At 48.4% G+C, this 12,893-nt stretch overlaps 4 protein-coding genes across 4 annotated transcripts; 2 read left to right on the forward strand and 2 right to left on the reverse strand.

The window, feature by feature from the left end:
• Nucleotides 1-798: 798 nt before the first annotated feature.
• N7539_008491 (uncharacterized protein) lies at nucleotides 799-1,281 on the forward strand (the record flags this gene model as incomplete). The annotated part of the gene is made up of 1 exon (XM_056938086.1): nucleotides 799-1,281. One exon carries the CDS (start codon nucleotides 799-801, stop codon nucleotides 1,279-1,281), a length of 483 nt encoding a protein of 160 aa, XP_056786468.1.
• A 3,048-nt stretch (nucleotides 1,282-4,329) lies between these two features.
• On the forward strand, nucleotides 4,330-5,571 carry N7539_008492 (uncharacterized protein; the record flags this gene model as incomplete). Its single annotated transcript, XM_056938087.1, has 2 exons — nucleotides 4,330-4,821; nucleotides 4,912-5,571. The coding sequence occupies 2 exons, from the start codon at nucleotides 4,330-4,332 to the stop codon at nucleotides 5,569-5,571; spliced, it is 1,152 nt and encodes a 383-aa protein (XP_056786469.1).
• Nucleotides 5,572-7,258: 1,687 nt separating this feature from the next.
• N7539_008493 (uncharacterized protein) lies at nucleotides 7,259-8,737 on the reverse strand (the record flags this gene model as incomplete). The annotated part of the gene is made up of 2 exons (XM_056938088.1): nucleotides 7,259-7,956; nucleotides 8,704-8,737. The coding sequence occupies 2 exons, from the start codon at nucleotides 8,735-8,737 to the stop codon at nucleotides 7,259-7,261; spliced, it is 732 nt and encodes a 243-aa protein (XP_056786470.1).
• Nucleotides 8,738-9,233: 496 nt separating this feature from the next.
• Nucleotides 9,234-10,766, reverse strand: N7539_008494 (uncharacterized protein; the record flags this gene model as incomplete). Its single annotated transcript, XM_056938089.1, has 1 exon — nucleotides 9,234-10,766. The coding sequence occupies one exon, from the start codon at nucleotides 10,764-10,766 to the stop codon at nucleotides 9,234-9,236; it is 1,533 nt and encodes a 510-aa protein (XP_056786471.1).
• Between the last annotated feature and the right edge of the window lie 2,127 nt (nucleotides 10,767-12,893).

Genomic DNA, 12,893 nt, shown 5'->3' on the forward strand with positions numbered 1-12,893 from the left:
GTAAAACCGCAGGACCATTGTTGCAATACCTCTTTGATGAAAATTCTACCATAACTTAAACTGCCATTGAGCGCGCTAATGTGAATATTTTATCATTGCCCCAGGGCTCTGCGGAACTACTCCCCCTGCCTGGGAGTACGTTAAGGAGTAAAGTAATGAAACTGCAATAGTCTACAGTAAAAAATCATTGACACAGAAAAAATGAACGGAAGAATTCTCTCCATGTCTGTATCATGAACAGTAGTGCTTCCTGAGATAGCGAGAATACTCACTATAGCCTCATAAGAACATTCCAGTCCAAATATCTTCAAATCAAGTGATTCTTAGAAAACCCCAACTAAGCCTCCAGTGAATTAGCCACTTTCCGTCCGTAAATGCCAGAAAAGGCGTCAATTTCTTCAGTACCTTGGCATATCTGGAGATCAAATCTGCACATTCAGCAGTTCCGTGATACAATCGGCATTTTTTGGGTGGCAATCCTGTTTGAAGAATCTGTGAGACACTCAAGTGTGCCCTCCTGCCCGAGCTGTCTCAACTCTCACGAGACTGATTTACTTTTCAAAAAAAAAAAATATATATCCAAGCAATGAAATCTTTACACAAATAGTGTTGTCGGCGGCTCTGGAGGGTCGGGAATGTGTCACTCAAAGATACGACGCCCCTTGCTACTCGCAGAATATATATATGATATTCAACACGTGGCCTCCGTTCAACTTTCTGAGACAGTCTGCTGAAACATAGTATCCTATCACTCTCAACGAAAACTTCACGATACGAAAAATTGCGACAGGGACCGAAATGGACCACACTTCTTTACAAGACATACAAGGAACGTCGTATCTATTTCATCATATCTTCCTACCTCCAAAGCTTCCACAGGAGGATGACTACTGTGTCGGCCACGAGTTTCTCCTAACGGATGTGGTGATCGATGCTCTTTGCCAATTCAAGTCCTACTTCTCTTCAGACGAGGCTGAGGTTATTGGAGTAGCTTTGACAATGATCACTCGACTGCGACAGGTTTACGGCCACAATGGCGAGGTAGACGAAGGGCAGTTTAATAATGCTCTGAAAGAATTGAAAGAAGAAGGTGAACTGTATTTCACCATTCATGGTACAGTCGCACTTGTTAACAAGAATCTAGGTGGTTTCCTGCCAATTTACGTCCACGAGCAGAATGCCGCTATCTTGATCAGCAATAAGGGCACGAGAACCCACATCGAATGTTTTGAGCTCTCTCCTGTAAATGAAGCAGTGATGTCAACGATGGGTCGACTTTAACGCACATTTCCTGGCCCGACATTGGTTTTTGATACCCCTGCCTTCAACGAGCCTGACTTTCTTACGATGTTAACGCAAACTATCTCTCTCATGAATCAACAGCCCGTTGCTGGTACAAAGCCGAAGGTTCGAAAGGCAGAACGCAAGCACGACGAGGACAGGGATACAACTGATCCGAAAATGGTCATCGACTTTCTCATGGCCTCACTTCGGCCGCTATCTACGGACAGCGTGGACAAACAAATTCAGAAATACTGTCGTGAAGAAGTAATGTGGCATGATTGTCGTTCTCCCTGGCGACGATCAGCTTCATGGCTTCTTATTCGTGTCGCACTTCGATTGGTTTTTTCCCGGTTTATGGGATGGGCGAGGACTGTCTCAGCTCTATAAGTCCTTTATGATCTATTTTATGGGCTCTATTCTCGACAAAAGATCCTCGACAGCCTCTCATGCTTCACCTTATGGCAGCTAAGGTTGTCCGTCGACTATTGAAACTCTCCTCCACGGAAGAGCCTGCGTGGTTTGCTCCGATCCAGTCAATTCTTCAGCGGGTGGGTAATATAACCCAGGCTGGATAGCAGCGCATCGTGGCCCAGAACGACCGCCAAATTGATTTTGAGTCTCTTCGAGAGTTAAAATTTAAAGAAAATACAGAGTGTTCCATGCCACAACTGGATTGCTTTTTACGGGACATGGGCCGAAGAGCCGACCAAGACCCGTCCGAGCCATTCCAACCCTCTTCGCAGCTTATTCGTTTTGAAGCCAAGAAGCTGCCGATGGGCTTAGGATCTTGCTGCCCTGAATATATTCTACAAAATCTTTGTGGTTTTGAAGATTGGGTCGACTCATGTCTCGGAGATTGGTTGGAGAGTCATCTTGAGGATGCCGCAACATGCAGCTCGGCCGTTTGATTTCTGAATATCACAAAGTGGCGTTGAGCGCATATTTGCACAATCCAGAAGCCATGTCTATGATGCTGCTCACGCTGTTGGAATTGTGGATTGCCTGCGACAAGTCAGCCATTCGCTTGCATCCACACTTGGGAGACTATGATCATTGTGTACCCACGGGCTGCTTCTACTCTCTCCTACTCCCGTTCAAATCACAGATGATTCGACTTGCCCATGCGGAAGAGTATCTCGATCATCGCCAGAGACGGATAATACACCCAGGCCCGGGGGTTTTTATGATTATGGAACCCGGTCTTGCTTTTCTGTTCGGTATTTCGATCAATCTGACGAGCACCAACAGCTACTTCGAACCATCGAAGAGCAGGCCAGCCATGACAGGCATCAAAAACGAGCCGAATTGGCACAGAAGCACGCCCATTACACCGACTTGATGACTTTAGCGTCTGAGACCAAATGCAAGTACGAGAGTGTGCTCCTGGATCGAAGGTTTGGTTTCCGCGAGACGAGGCACAGCCACTCCTGTCCATGTCATGGCTATATATCACGGGCCAAGTCAATAAAGATTGAAATCCATGAATGGCCGTTACCGACTAATTCACAGCATGCCAAGTCTACTGTCTTCGAGCTCCGAGTTCCAGAGCCATTCTCTGGTTGGAGGGATGCCACGCTGTACGTGCTTCACAATTGCCTGGGTGTTGCATATTCGAAAATGGAGAAGCCGAGATCCGAATATCGACTGAAGAATTATCAAGGGCTCTCCTCATTTTTCTCTTGCCCGACTGACCCCCAACGAATCTGTCTTCTATCACAAGTTAAACCTCATCAGAACACGCATCGTCGCAAGAGATTAATCATCCATGTCACAGAAGATGATGTGTGCTTGAACAATGCTTTACAACTTCAGTACTTTGACAACATTGCGGGATGTTTTGTGAGCAGGTTCGCGAGGAAAGAGGAAACCGAGAACTGGTGTACCTACCAGCTACCGCAAAGGAGCTCCACGCTTCAAAAATTCCTGTTTCGTCCATCTAGTCAACCACACGGTCCGTCGCCAAACACCGTGATTGCGACCCAGAATGCCGCACCTGTGGAAATGTCACTCGCGGAGTACAAAGCACTCGCAGCGATGCCACTTGGACTAGAGATTCAATGGCGAAATATTATTCTAGAATTGTCGATGCCTTCAATTGACATGAAAAGAGTGGAGTCGGCATTATTCTTCCGTCAGATTGTCCACCAAGCGGGTCTGCCCCGAACCAATACGTGGATGAGATGCGGTCATGCAATCTTGCGTAAACCGGAATTCACGGCGAGATTGCTGTCCTCTATCAGCGAGGTGGCGGAAAGGATGAAAGAGAACTGGAATCTGGTCCATGGATACCACACGCTGATAAATCTCCTTCTTCGAATACTCAGTCTTTCACCCTGTGAAAGTAGCCGTCGAAAATGTCTCAATCTTCTGAGTTTAATGCGCCGAAATTCTTTCCAATGGGTCGAAACTGTCAAAGTAGCGGCAAGTATAGAGATTGACGACGCGCGGAAGGTTGACCTGATTGCGAAAGCAGTCCATATCGCTCTGGTATGTGTCCAAACATTTGACACAGAAGCCCATCTACAGAGCTTTGATTTGCCGTCAGACGTGTCACTATTCCTGCGGTGCTGGATGACGATTTGGAACGGACGTGACTCGTTACCCTTGGAAGACGGCTCCCTACAGCACATACTGTACTATCGCTGGCAAGTGTTGTGCTATCACAGCCGTGCAGCACTGGCCGCGGCTTGTTCCATTATTTCCCATTCCCCAATGGACACTGCCATATCGAAGGCGTGGGCGGCATACCCAGCTGGTTCTACATGGTCAGAAGTATCTCCATCTGTGTCATATTGGCTTCACGCCTTATATTCAAAGCCCACTGGAGAGTGTGTCCGAACACAACAGGTACACTTTAATTTGCTAACGGGAGAACTTCTTGTCAATGGAATTCCACTCGCGCATCTGCCGGCTGAATATATGTGGGAACAAACATATCGCATCCTTTTCGGAGAAAGATCACAATTAGAAGTGATGCCAAGTGACCAGCCCGGAATGCAATTTTCGTGCCGAGCGAAATACTGCGGTCAGACAGTTCATTTGGGCATGACCCCCATCCCCGGATCACCAAGATCCGACTTGTGCGTCAAAGCGGTGAGAGATGACCAAGCATGGGTTCTTGTGCCAAAGAGGCTCTTCATTGAATGCTTCCCCGATGATTTCATTCACAATTATGCTCACTGGTACGCCATCGATGGAGGGTACATTGAAATCAGGCCTCTATTATCCCCGTGGGTATCATCCGAGCATCATTGGAGATTGCGCAAAGTGGACTGGGAGAATTCATGGCGTCTAGAGAATCGGGAACATTACCTGGTCGGCAGCAGAAGCAGGACCGCGAATACCTTGGCTGGCATTTTGAATCCCTTGGAGAAGCCTCCCGAGATTCATGGCCGGCTCGATAAGGTCAAATTCACGTTATATATAGATCTTCCGCGTTTGAGACTGGAGTTTGTCGTCCCTGAGCGCTCCACGACAGTCCAGTGTCGACAGTACCCGGGCATGATTATTGATGCAAAACAAGCGTGCAATGCGCTAGTCGGGTTATACAGTAAATTGATCCTCGCCCATTCCGACTCTTTTTAACGCATCATTCTCATACCTGAAGGCGATGTTGCTTGGTCATAGGCCGGCGATCATGTTCGAGTCAACGTGCGATGCGAGGCGCAATGGCATGCATATTCTATTGATGAGCGACTTGGGCGATTTGTGGATAATGGAAGCCTACAGAGCAAGCTATTTCTGGCTTATTTGTATGCCATCACTTCGTACTTCCTTCCCGATCCACTGACCAGGCGTACGGGCACCGAGCAGGCGCTTTCCATTCTGCGTTCCGCGTCCGTCCGATCATTCGATCGACTCCGACCGGAGAACGTCGCCATTCTCACCAGGATCGCTACCTTGACCCCACAGAGAAGATTTTACCCAGATAATGAGCAGGTCATGCAAAGTGTGGAGTGGAGACACGCTCTCAGCTGCTTGTCACAACACCCAGGGTTTTACGAAGAGGTAGCAGCCATCCGGGATCAAAATTTACGTGTCACCTTCTACTACCCAGGCGAAGAACCTGCCATGCCTTCTCTGCCAGGCGTGAACCAACACCTTTTACTCCGTGATAAAATTCGCACTTCGTCGTTCCGGGTTTCACAATTCGGCTCAGAGGACCACACAGGCAAGCATGACCGCCCTTACGCAAGCCGGGACGCCTATCGCTGTTCCCCAAACAGCACTCGAGCGTTCACAATCAGCAAGATGCTTGTTGCAAGATATCCCGTGCGCGAAATCTAGAATTCGGGGAATGGCTCTCCCAGATCTGGAAATTTCTTTCCACTTCGTTTCAAATACGTGGCCCTGGAGCCCAGGTAGAGAGCGCGAGGTTGCGTTATAGCGCAGAGTGGATACTTACCTCCCAAGACTTTATTGCTGAGAATTGGTGTGCAATACACCAATTGGTTTCCTCACGCGATCGTCGATTCAACAAGTATCAGCTTCTAGTCTGGCTGTCAACCATCGCCTACTCGGCCCAGACCGATATGATTGTCGTTGAGACTATTGCATCATTGTACTTGAACCCAGAAGTCATTTGCGAGTATACGACCATCCGAGGAAAATATCAACCCGGGGAAGGTTGTGAATGGAGTCGCGGGACAATTCAGACCCTTATAGAAGCTGCACAACTTCGTTCAACACCGGAAGATAGGCTTGAAACTTTGCCTTACGAGACCCACGACAGTTTTGAGTCACGCATCAGAGAGCTCGGAAAAATAAAACGGAAGCTCGCCTGCAAAATTACGACTGATCATTTTTTCCGTCAGTGGCCTACACACTCGCCGTCAAGCCCTGCCTCACAAGAAGCTGTCGACTTGGATGAGTACCTGAATATTCGCAAAATCATGACTGTGGTGACAGACAGGCTCTCTATTTGGGTTGACAACGGTCAGCTTCGGCAATGCCTGGCCAGCATGATAAACCGGCTGTGTGCACATTCAGTCAAAGACATCCAGCTCCCGCCGTATCTGGAGTTGTCCCATCCAGAACCGGCTCAATCACGGCGAGGAAATATCTCTTTTGATGACTTGATGACGGTGTGTCCACTCCCCGACATCAGGGAGCCCCCGTAGGCGGACTCTCTCCGGAAAAGCTCAAATAAAACAGACCCGAGCGGGAAACTTTTGAGTCTTATTGACTCGATGGGCAGCTACGCCAGGTCTTCATATGAAAAAAGGTACATAGAAATGTTGAGAGATAGTGTCACATCGCTGGCTTGCACCAAAAGCCAAACCCAGTTCACGGTTGTCTGTGGCGATCTTGAACAGTCCGTCCGTACCTACCTCAAATTGTGTGAGACTTATATGCGTGAAAACCGTGTGGAAGAGCTAAGTCGAAATGTTCTGATCGGCAAGTTTGAAATGAACTTTCTTGTCTGAACGGCCAGGCTGAATCAGTACTTCGTCCAGATGTTCGATATGATTCGTGGTCATAATAAGTGCCCTCTTGAGACGAGACACCATCAGGCACATTCAGAAGTCCGGATAAGGTGACTGCTGACTTTGATGCGTTTTCTTGGTCAGCGTCGACGCTGGCCCGGCGCCCTACCCCAGTGGTATCCACGTCCTCTAAGAGAACAACACAACGAGGCGGAAGGTCAGCGAAAAGCTTCATTAGAGTGCTGTTCGAAATGTTCGACAACTGGAGCGTATAAATATTCAGTCCGTGCTTCTCCGCGAGCGACAGACTAAAGCTGGATTTCCCGGTCCCAGGGGGCCCAAAGAGGAGGTAGCCTCGTTTATAAGGAATGCCCCGTTCTGCGTACCAGCCTTGCATATCTTGGTCGAGAAACTCGTCCACATCTTTTAATATGTCATTCTTTACCTCGTTGTCCATGATGACTGTGGAGATATGTCGACTCTGGCAAATCAGCCTTCACTTCGCAGGCGTATATTTTTACTAAATATAACAGTTCCTGAATGAGAACCTATCGCTGCGGGCTAAGCTCCACAGGGCGCTGAGCGCCCATAGAATATATCAATTCAAACTTGGCGTTGAAAGTTTCATCACTCTCATCAATGATGTCACAGGCATACTCGCGAAAGAAGTTCAGGGTGTGAAGTAGCGAGCGGCCTACCGCGAGTTTCCCCATAATGAAGCATTCAAGGCACATGAGCTTCGAGGACAGGATATGCTCTGGTTGTACAAGCAAGACACCGCCAATTGACATGCACTCGTAACACATGCGCTGAATTTCATCTACTTCAGCCTCCCCGAGACTCAATGACCGCGAGAAGGGAAGCTGATAAACTCGACGATCCAGGAGGCCGCCCAACTTCCCAACGAGCATTTGATACATTTGTCGCGATTGGGGCTTTAGAGTCAGAATTCTGGCAATACATCGGCCATTAGCATGCGCTACGGCGACAAGAGGCACTACCACCGATGATTTTCCGTCCCCCATATTCAATTCCAGCACGATATTCTGTCCTCGGGTGGACCAAGTCATTGTCCTGGTAACATTCTCCTGGTTCGGTCGAATCAAAATACCACTTTCGATCTCTAAGAGAAGATTCTCTGGCTCTTCAAATGGATCCCAATTGGTATGGCCCGGGTTGCGGATCTCTTTGAGCAAGTCCTCAGGACTATGGACGAGGCGGCAAAGTCGCTCCGCTCGCTGGAGCGCTATGATGGAAAGACCGTAGAGTATGAACCAGTTCCGCCAAGGAGTGGCTAATCGTGACCACCGATGCCGGCTTAGTTGCTCCAACAGGAGAAATGGGTGACATTCTTAGGGCGTGGTGAACCCTGAAAGCCAGGGCGGAAACTTTCCTTTTGAAGGTGCTCGATGTCCGTGGCCTACCTATTAAACTAGGCGGTAGCAGCCTCGATATGAGAGCTGTGTAAACATCCTGCAGTTGCCGAACCAAAAGCAATGCAACGAGGAATATGACGATGAGACGGTTCAGGGGCTTGCTCGTGATTTTGCCAGCAAGATGCCCGAGCATGTAATCAGATCGGCAGAAGTTTTTGGAGCGCAAGAAGTCGTCCTATGATGCTGTTTCAGGTGTGGAGAGCTGGGTGGCGAAAGCAAAGTGCTGAAGAGAGGGAACGGAGAAACAGAGGTAAGGGACAATTGGTAGGTTCTCAGGGAGGGGTTTGGTTTTGGTTTTTTTTTGTTGGGGGGTGGGGGGTGAAGGCAATGTATGTTTGACGGCGCCAACCAATTAGTATTTTGAGAGCTTCCATCACTTGAGAATACACGACAGACTGGAGTCTCGACAGATTCTTTCATTAAAAGTAGTTAGGCCGAGAGAGCGGCCTGCTGATGGAATGTATGTCTGACGGCATACCTGGGAAAGTCATGTGGATCATCTTGTTCATCAAGAATGACGAGCGGTGGGCGCTTATCGCAATATTTTCGGTTCGTACACGACAGTTCAGGATATCGGTCCTGAAGCTTCATAGTTGAATCAATGTTTCATATCATTCATGGCATCACGTAAAGTCAAGTCCGAGGGCCAAAATTGGTTGATCACTACGTCATTGTCAACACCTATAGAATCGTATATCACCTGAGGCTAGTAGATGCAGCGAAGAGGCGGACACCAAGAATGATAATAGATTGAAGTCCTGACTAATTCAGGCGGATGCGGGCCGGAAATGCGTCTTGCTTCATTATCATGCATAATTGTTGCTAATTCAATAAAAGAGCACCTGTCTTCACGTTACACGAAGACGTTTTGCATCAACTATCTCTGGGTGACGTAGTCGTCGTTTTGAGGCGCGCGGCCGCTGCAAAATCGGTCGATATTTCAATGTGGAGCGGTGGAAATCGATAATTATCGCCCGCCCAAGCTCTTCATTCCAAAGAATATTGTCACGCCGAAGGTCTTCATGGCTGATTCCCAAAGCTCTGATTTCCTTGTTCGATTGGTGGATACCTTGTAGAAGCCGGGGCGTCAGCTCCATCGATGCCGTGCTTTCCCCCCCCAGCCCATAACGAGCATATGGCGAATTTCTCCAGCCCCGTGAAGGAAGTAAATTTTCGCCAAGTCGATCGTGCCAAGAAAAACAGGCACAGCAGACCCTTGGGCCTTCCGCAGAATTTGATATACCCGCGCTTCGCGGGAGACTTCTTTCCACAGCCACGATGTGGTTCCTTTTCCAATGACAGTGTAGCCATATACGGCACAAGAAAGTTTGAAAGGTGCACCGTACGCCCCGCAACCCCCAAGTGGTGTGCATCGGTCAATGTTTTTATCCAATTGAGCTTTTAGTAAACGTACCAAATCTTCCGAAGTAATTGGATGCTGCAGGTCATCTTTGCTTCGACGATGGAGCATCACATTTGGACAACAGTCGTCTAGAAGACCGCCAGATTGCAACCCTAGTAAACATCGCTGGGTGCAAAATTGTGCATCGCGGTGGCGGGACTGGCTATCTTGGCCTTTATCATCATTTGTGTCTCTCTTTCGAGCCACGCGTGGGGCCGATGGAGAAGACGGAACATTACTAAAGGTTCGTTTGCGGCGCGTTGCGTTCGAATCGGGGTCGGGTGATTGTGACGACCGTGAGCGATAGCTCACATCGGATGGGGCACAGGTAGCTCGAGATCTAGTAAACACCTGACGAACTCTTGATTCGGGGGGATCTGGCGGTGATGACGATGGTTCATAGGTCGAACAAGAATCTGGGCTTGGAAATTCCGGTGCGGTACTGTCGGACTTGAGAGGAAGTTGCCGGAATTCGTCTTCGGGAATATGAGAGCGAGTGTGATCGAAGCTGGTCCTCCATATAGGAATATCTGGTCGTACGGAATTTCTCCACTCCTGATCTCGCACAGGCGACTGGAATGCCATCAGACACAAACACAGAGTTCTTGCGACAGAAGTACTCGCAAAAGTAGCTTCCATTTCCATATCCACTTCGCTATTTGGATCGCATAGAAAGTAGTAGAGCGTGCCAGGGTCATCATGTGGAACGCGGAGGAGAACGCGAGCGATCCCGTTGGTCACGTAGGAGTACTCGAGCCCTTCCTGGATCATGACATGATACTCCTGGACAAGAGCGGAGCAGACAAGTCGCTCGGCATTGTACCTTAACTTAGCTTCTTGGTTTGTCGGTATTTTGTTTGATCTGACCATATCCTTCCATAAGTCTATTGGTCGCAGCCCTAGACGAAGGGTGGCCACGGAAAGCTTGTGAGGCGGCTTATACTCGACAGATGTGAGGAGAGTGGTAGTGGTGTCGTCGACACGATGGATGCAGAACTGATCAGGTCTTGGGTTGTGTACACTTGACGGCTGGCTTGCTTCTCCTTCGGGAGCTCCGTTCTCGTTTAAGGAATTCGTATGGTTGCTGAACTGTATTCTATCGCTAAGGCCGAACTCGTCGCGAGCAGCCGGTAGTTTGCACAACTCGGTAAGTATATCGTGGACATGTTCTTCCACGGCGAATCGCTCATAGGCTTCGAGTTCTTGCTCGCTGCTCATAGGCTTCCGACCAAGTCGTCGGCCTAATCCTTCTAGCTCAGGCAAAGATGAGAATAAATGAGGCGCCCCCCGGGTGTCAACTGAAGATAGCTATAGACCGACCTGAAAAGCTCCGACTGCAGTACTGAGCAATCGGTCCAGGGTTCCAATCGTGTTGGGCAATATTTCCCCGTGGGAAGAGGTATTTTCCCGGTTGTCGACCGAGATGGTGTCTCGACTCTTAGCGGTCGGGAGAGCAGGTCGTGGGAATGGCGTAAGAATTCCACGAAAGTGGTCGGTCGGCTGAGCTCTTGAAGTTGCTCTCGTCTCTCTTTCTCCTGTCTGCTTTCTTCTTCGGCCTGCTTCTGTCGCTTTTCGGCTTCTTTGCGTCTCTTTTCCGCCTGCAGAAAAAGAGCCTTGTAATCTGGCGAGTTGTTGTCGGCCATCGATGTGTCGAGGGTCCCTTGAGACAATCGCGACCAGTCTTGGTTTGGGGGCTTGATTTGGGGAGCTGATGTCAGCTGATCACGGTTTCCGGTGGAAGTATTTCCCCGAGAAATAACAAGGTTTCCGCCGGCTAATTTAAGCATCTCGAAGGTATGACAACAACAAAAGAACCCACAGCACTCACCAAAATTGGATTTTCTCTGGCTTCAAAGGGACAACTGTGGAGGCAATGTTGATCACTAGATCAGTCGCCTCGCTCTTAGTCGTGAGGGTCGCATCTGTCTCACCTCAGATTGTGGCAGCGATCGAAATGGTAAATTGAAAATTGAGTGCGGGGCTGGGATTGCTATCTGGCTTCTCTATGGCGGCGCTCTGCCGTTTCTTGAAGCCTTCGTTTTTCTTCAAATCTGACATCATAATTTGGTTATTGTTTGCTTGGTCCCTTATCGAAAGAAGTATTCAGCAAATAGACGAACGACGCAAGTTGAAGACAACATAGCAGGAAGCCCGCTAGTTAGCGAGGGAATAGACTGTCGCGGAAGGGATTTACTCCTCGACTCAGAGTGGATTGTTGCCTCTGGCATATTTAGTTACGTTCCAAAGTATACGCCGAAAATGGCACCTAATTCTATCGTCGTCAGCAAATCGATAACTTCGGTCCATCTTCAAAATCCTTGGCCAGTCCGGTCGCAGCGAGATCACTATCTCAATAGCAACAATCGCGAGGCCCGCATTCCGTCCTCCTATAGCGGCCCTTTACTTCAAAGGAAAATCATGTTGTGTCATTTCGCTGTGAGGAAAGGACACAATAAAGCCTATAGTTAGCGAAGTTCTTTTGAACTAGAGAGAGTACGCTTACCTCTGTCCCTGTCCGCCTAGCGCCACACGCTTCGGGGTGCTCTAGTCTTTACGGTTAGACATCACGCAATCATTTCAAGGGACGTCGTGGAAAATCAAAATGACATACCTGGCTGATCTGAGAACTTAAGTCCCGCTTTAAGGAAAAGAATCCTTGCACGAGGCAAACTGAAGTGCTATCGCTAACGGAACTTGTGGCTAGAGGGGTTGGAGTGGATCTTTGAGATGGTATTTATAGATGCGAACCATTCTTGACCATCGTAGTCTTTGACTACATCCTCATTTTTGAACAGGTTAATAAAAAATTGGACGGGTACTGTAAATAGAGTATCTCCGCCGAATAAATTGAGGCCGAGTAGACAATTACTTACACCTAAAACAACATCCCTTACCCCCAATCAAAGCTGGTGTTGGGTGTCCCATGGATTATACCCGCTGCTTTGATGAGAGCAATGACGTCACTCAGCCTTATGGCCTAATGTGTGCTTAAGAATGGACTTAATATTGAACAACACTATAGTAAGGTCTGCTTTTTTAGCTCGTCCTATAGAGACTGCTCTGATAAAGAACACATTGCCGTTATAGATCACTAGATTGCCATCCTGTTGCATAACTGCCTTGCAATCCTCGGGATGGTCACCTGTGCCAGACTGCCACAGTAATTTACCATTTCAGCGTAAAAAAGCGCTAGGTTGCCTGTAGATTGAAGTGTGAAATAGAACTGTTGGTTGCGTGAAGAGGTCCCTTGGCCTTTCGTAAGGAAGTCTCCAGCGCGTAAAACATCTTTTTCTGCTATATTGAGTGATATTAGCCGTTAGAAGTATGATGTAATAGATTTGTTGT

The sequence above is a fragment of the Penicillium diatomitis genome, assembly GCF_028827545.1.
Source record: "Penicillium diatomitis strain IBT 30728 chromosome Unknown utg000013l_segment0_segment0, whole genome shotgun sequence".
Taxonomy (NCBI): Eukaryota; Fungi; Ascomycota; class Eurotiomycetes; order Eurotiales; family Aspergillaceae; genus Penicillium; species Penicillium diatomitis.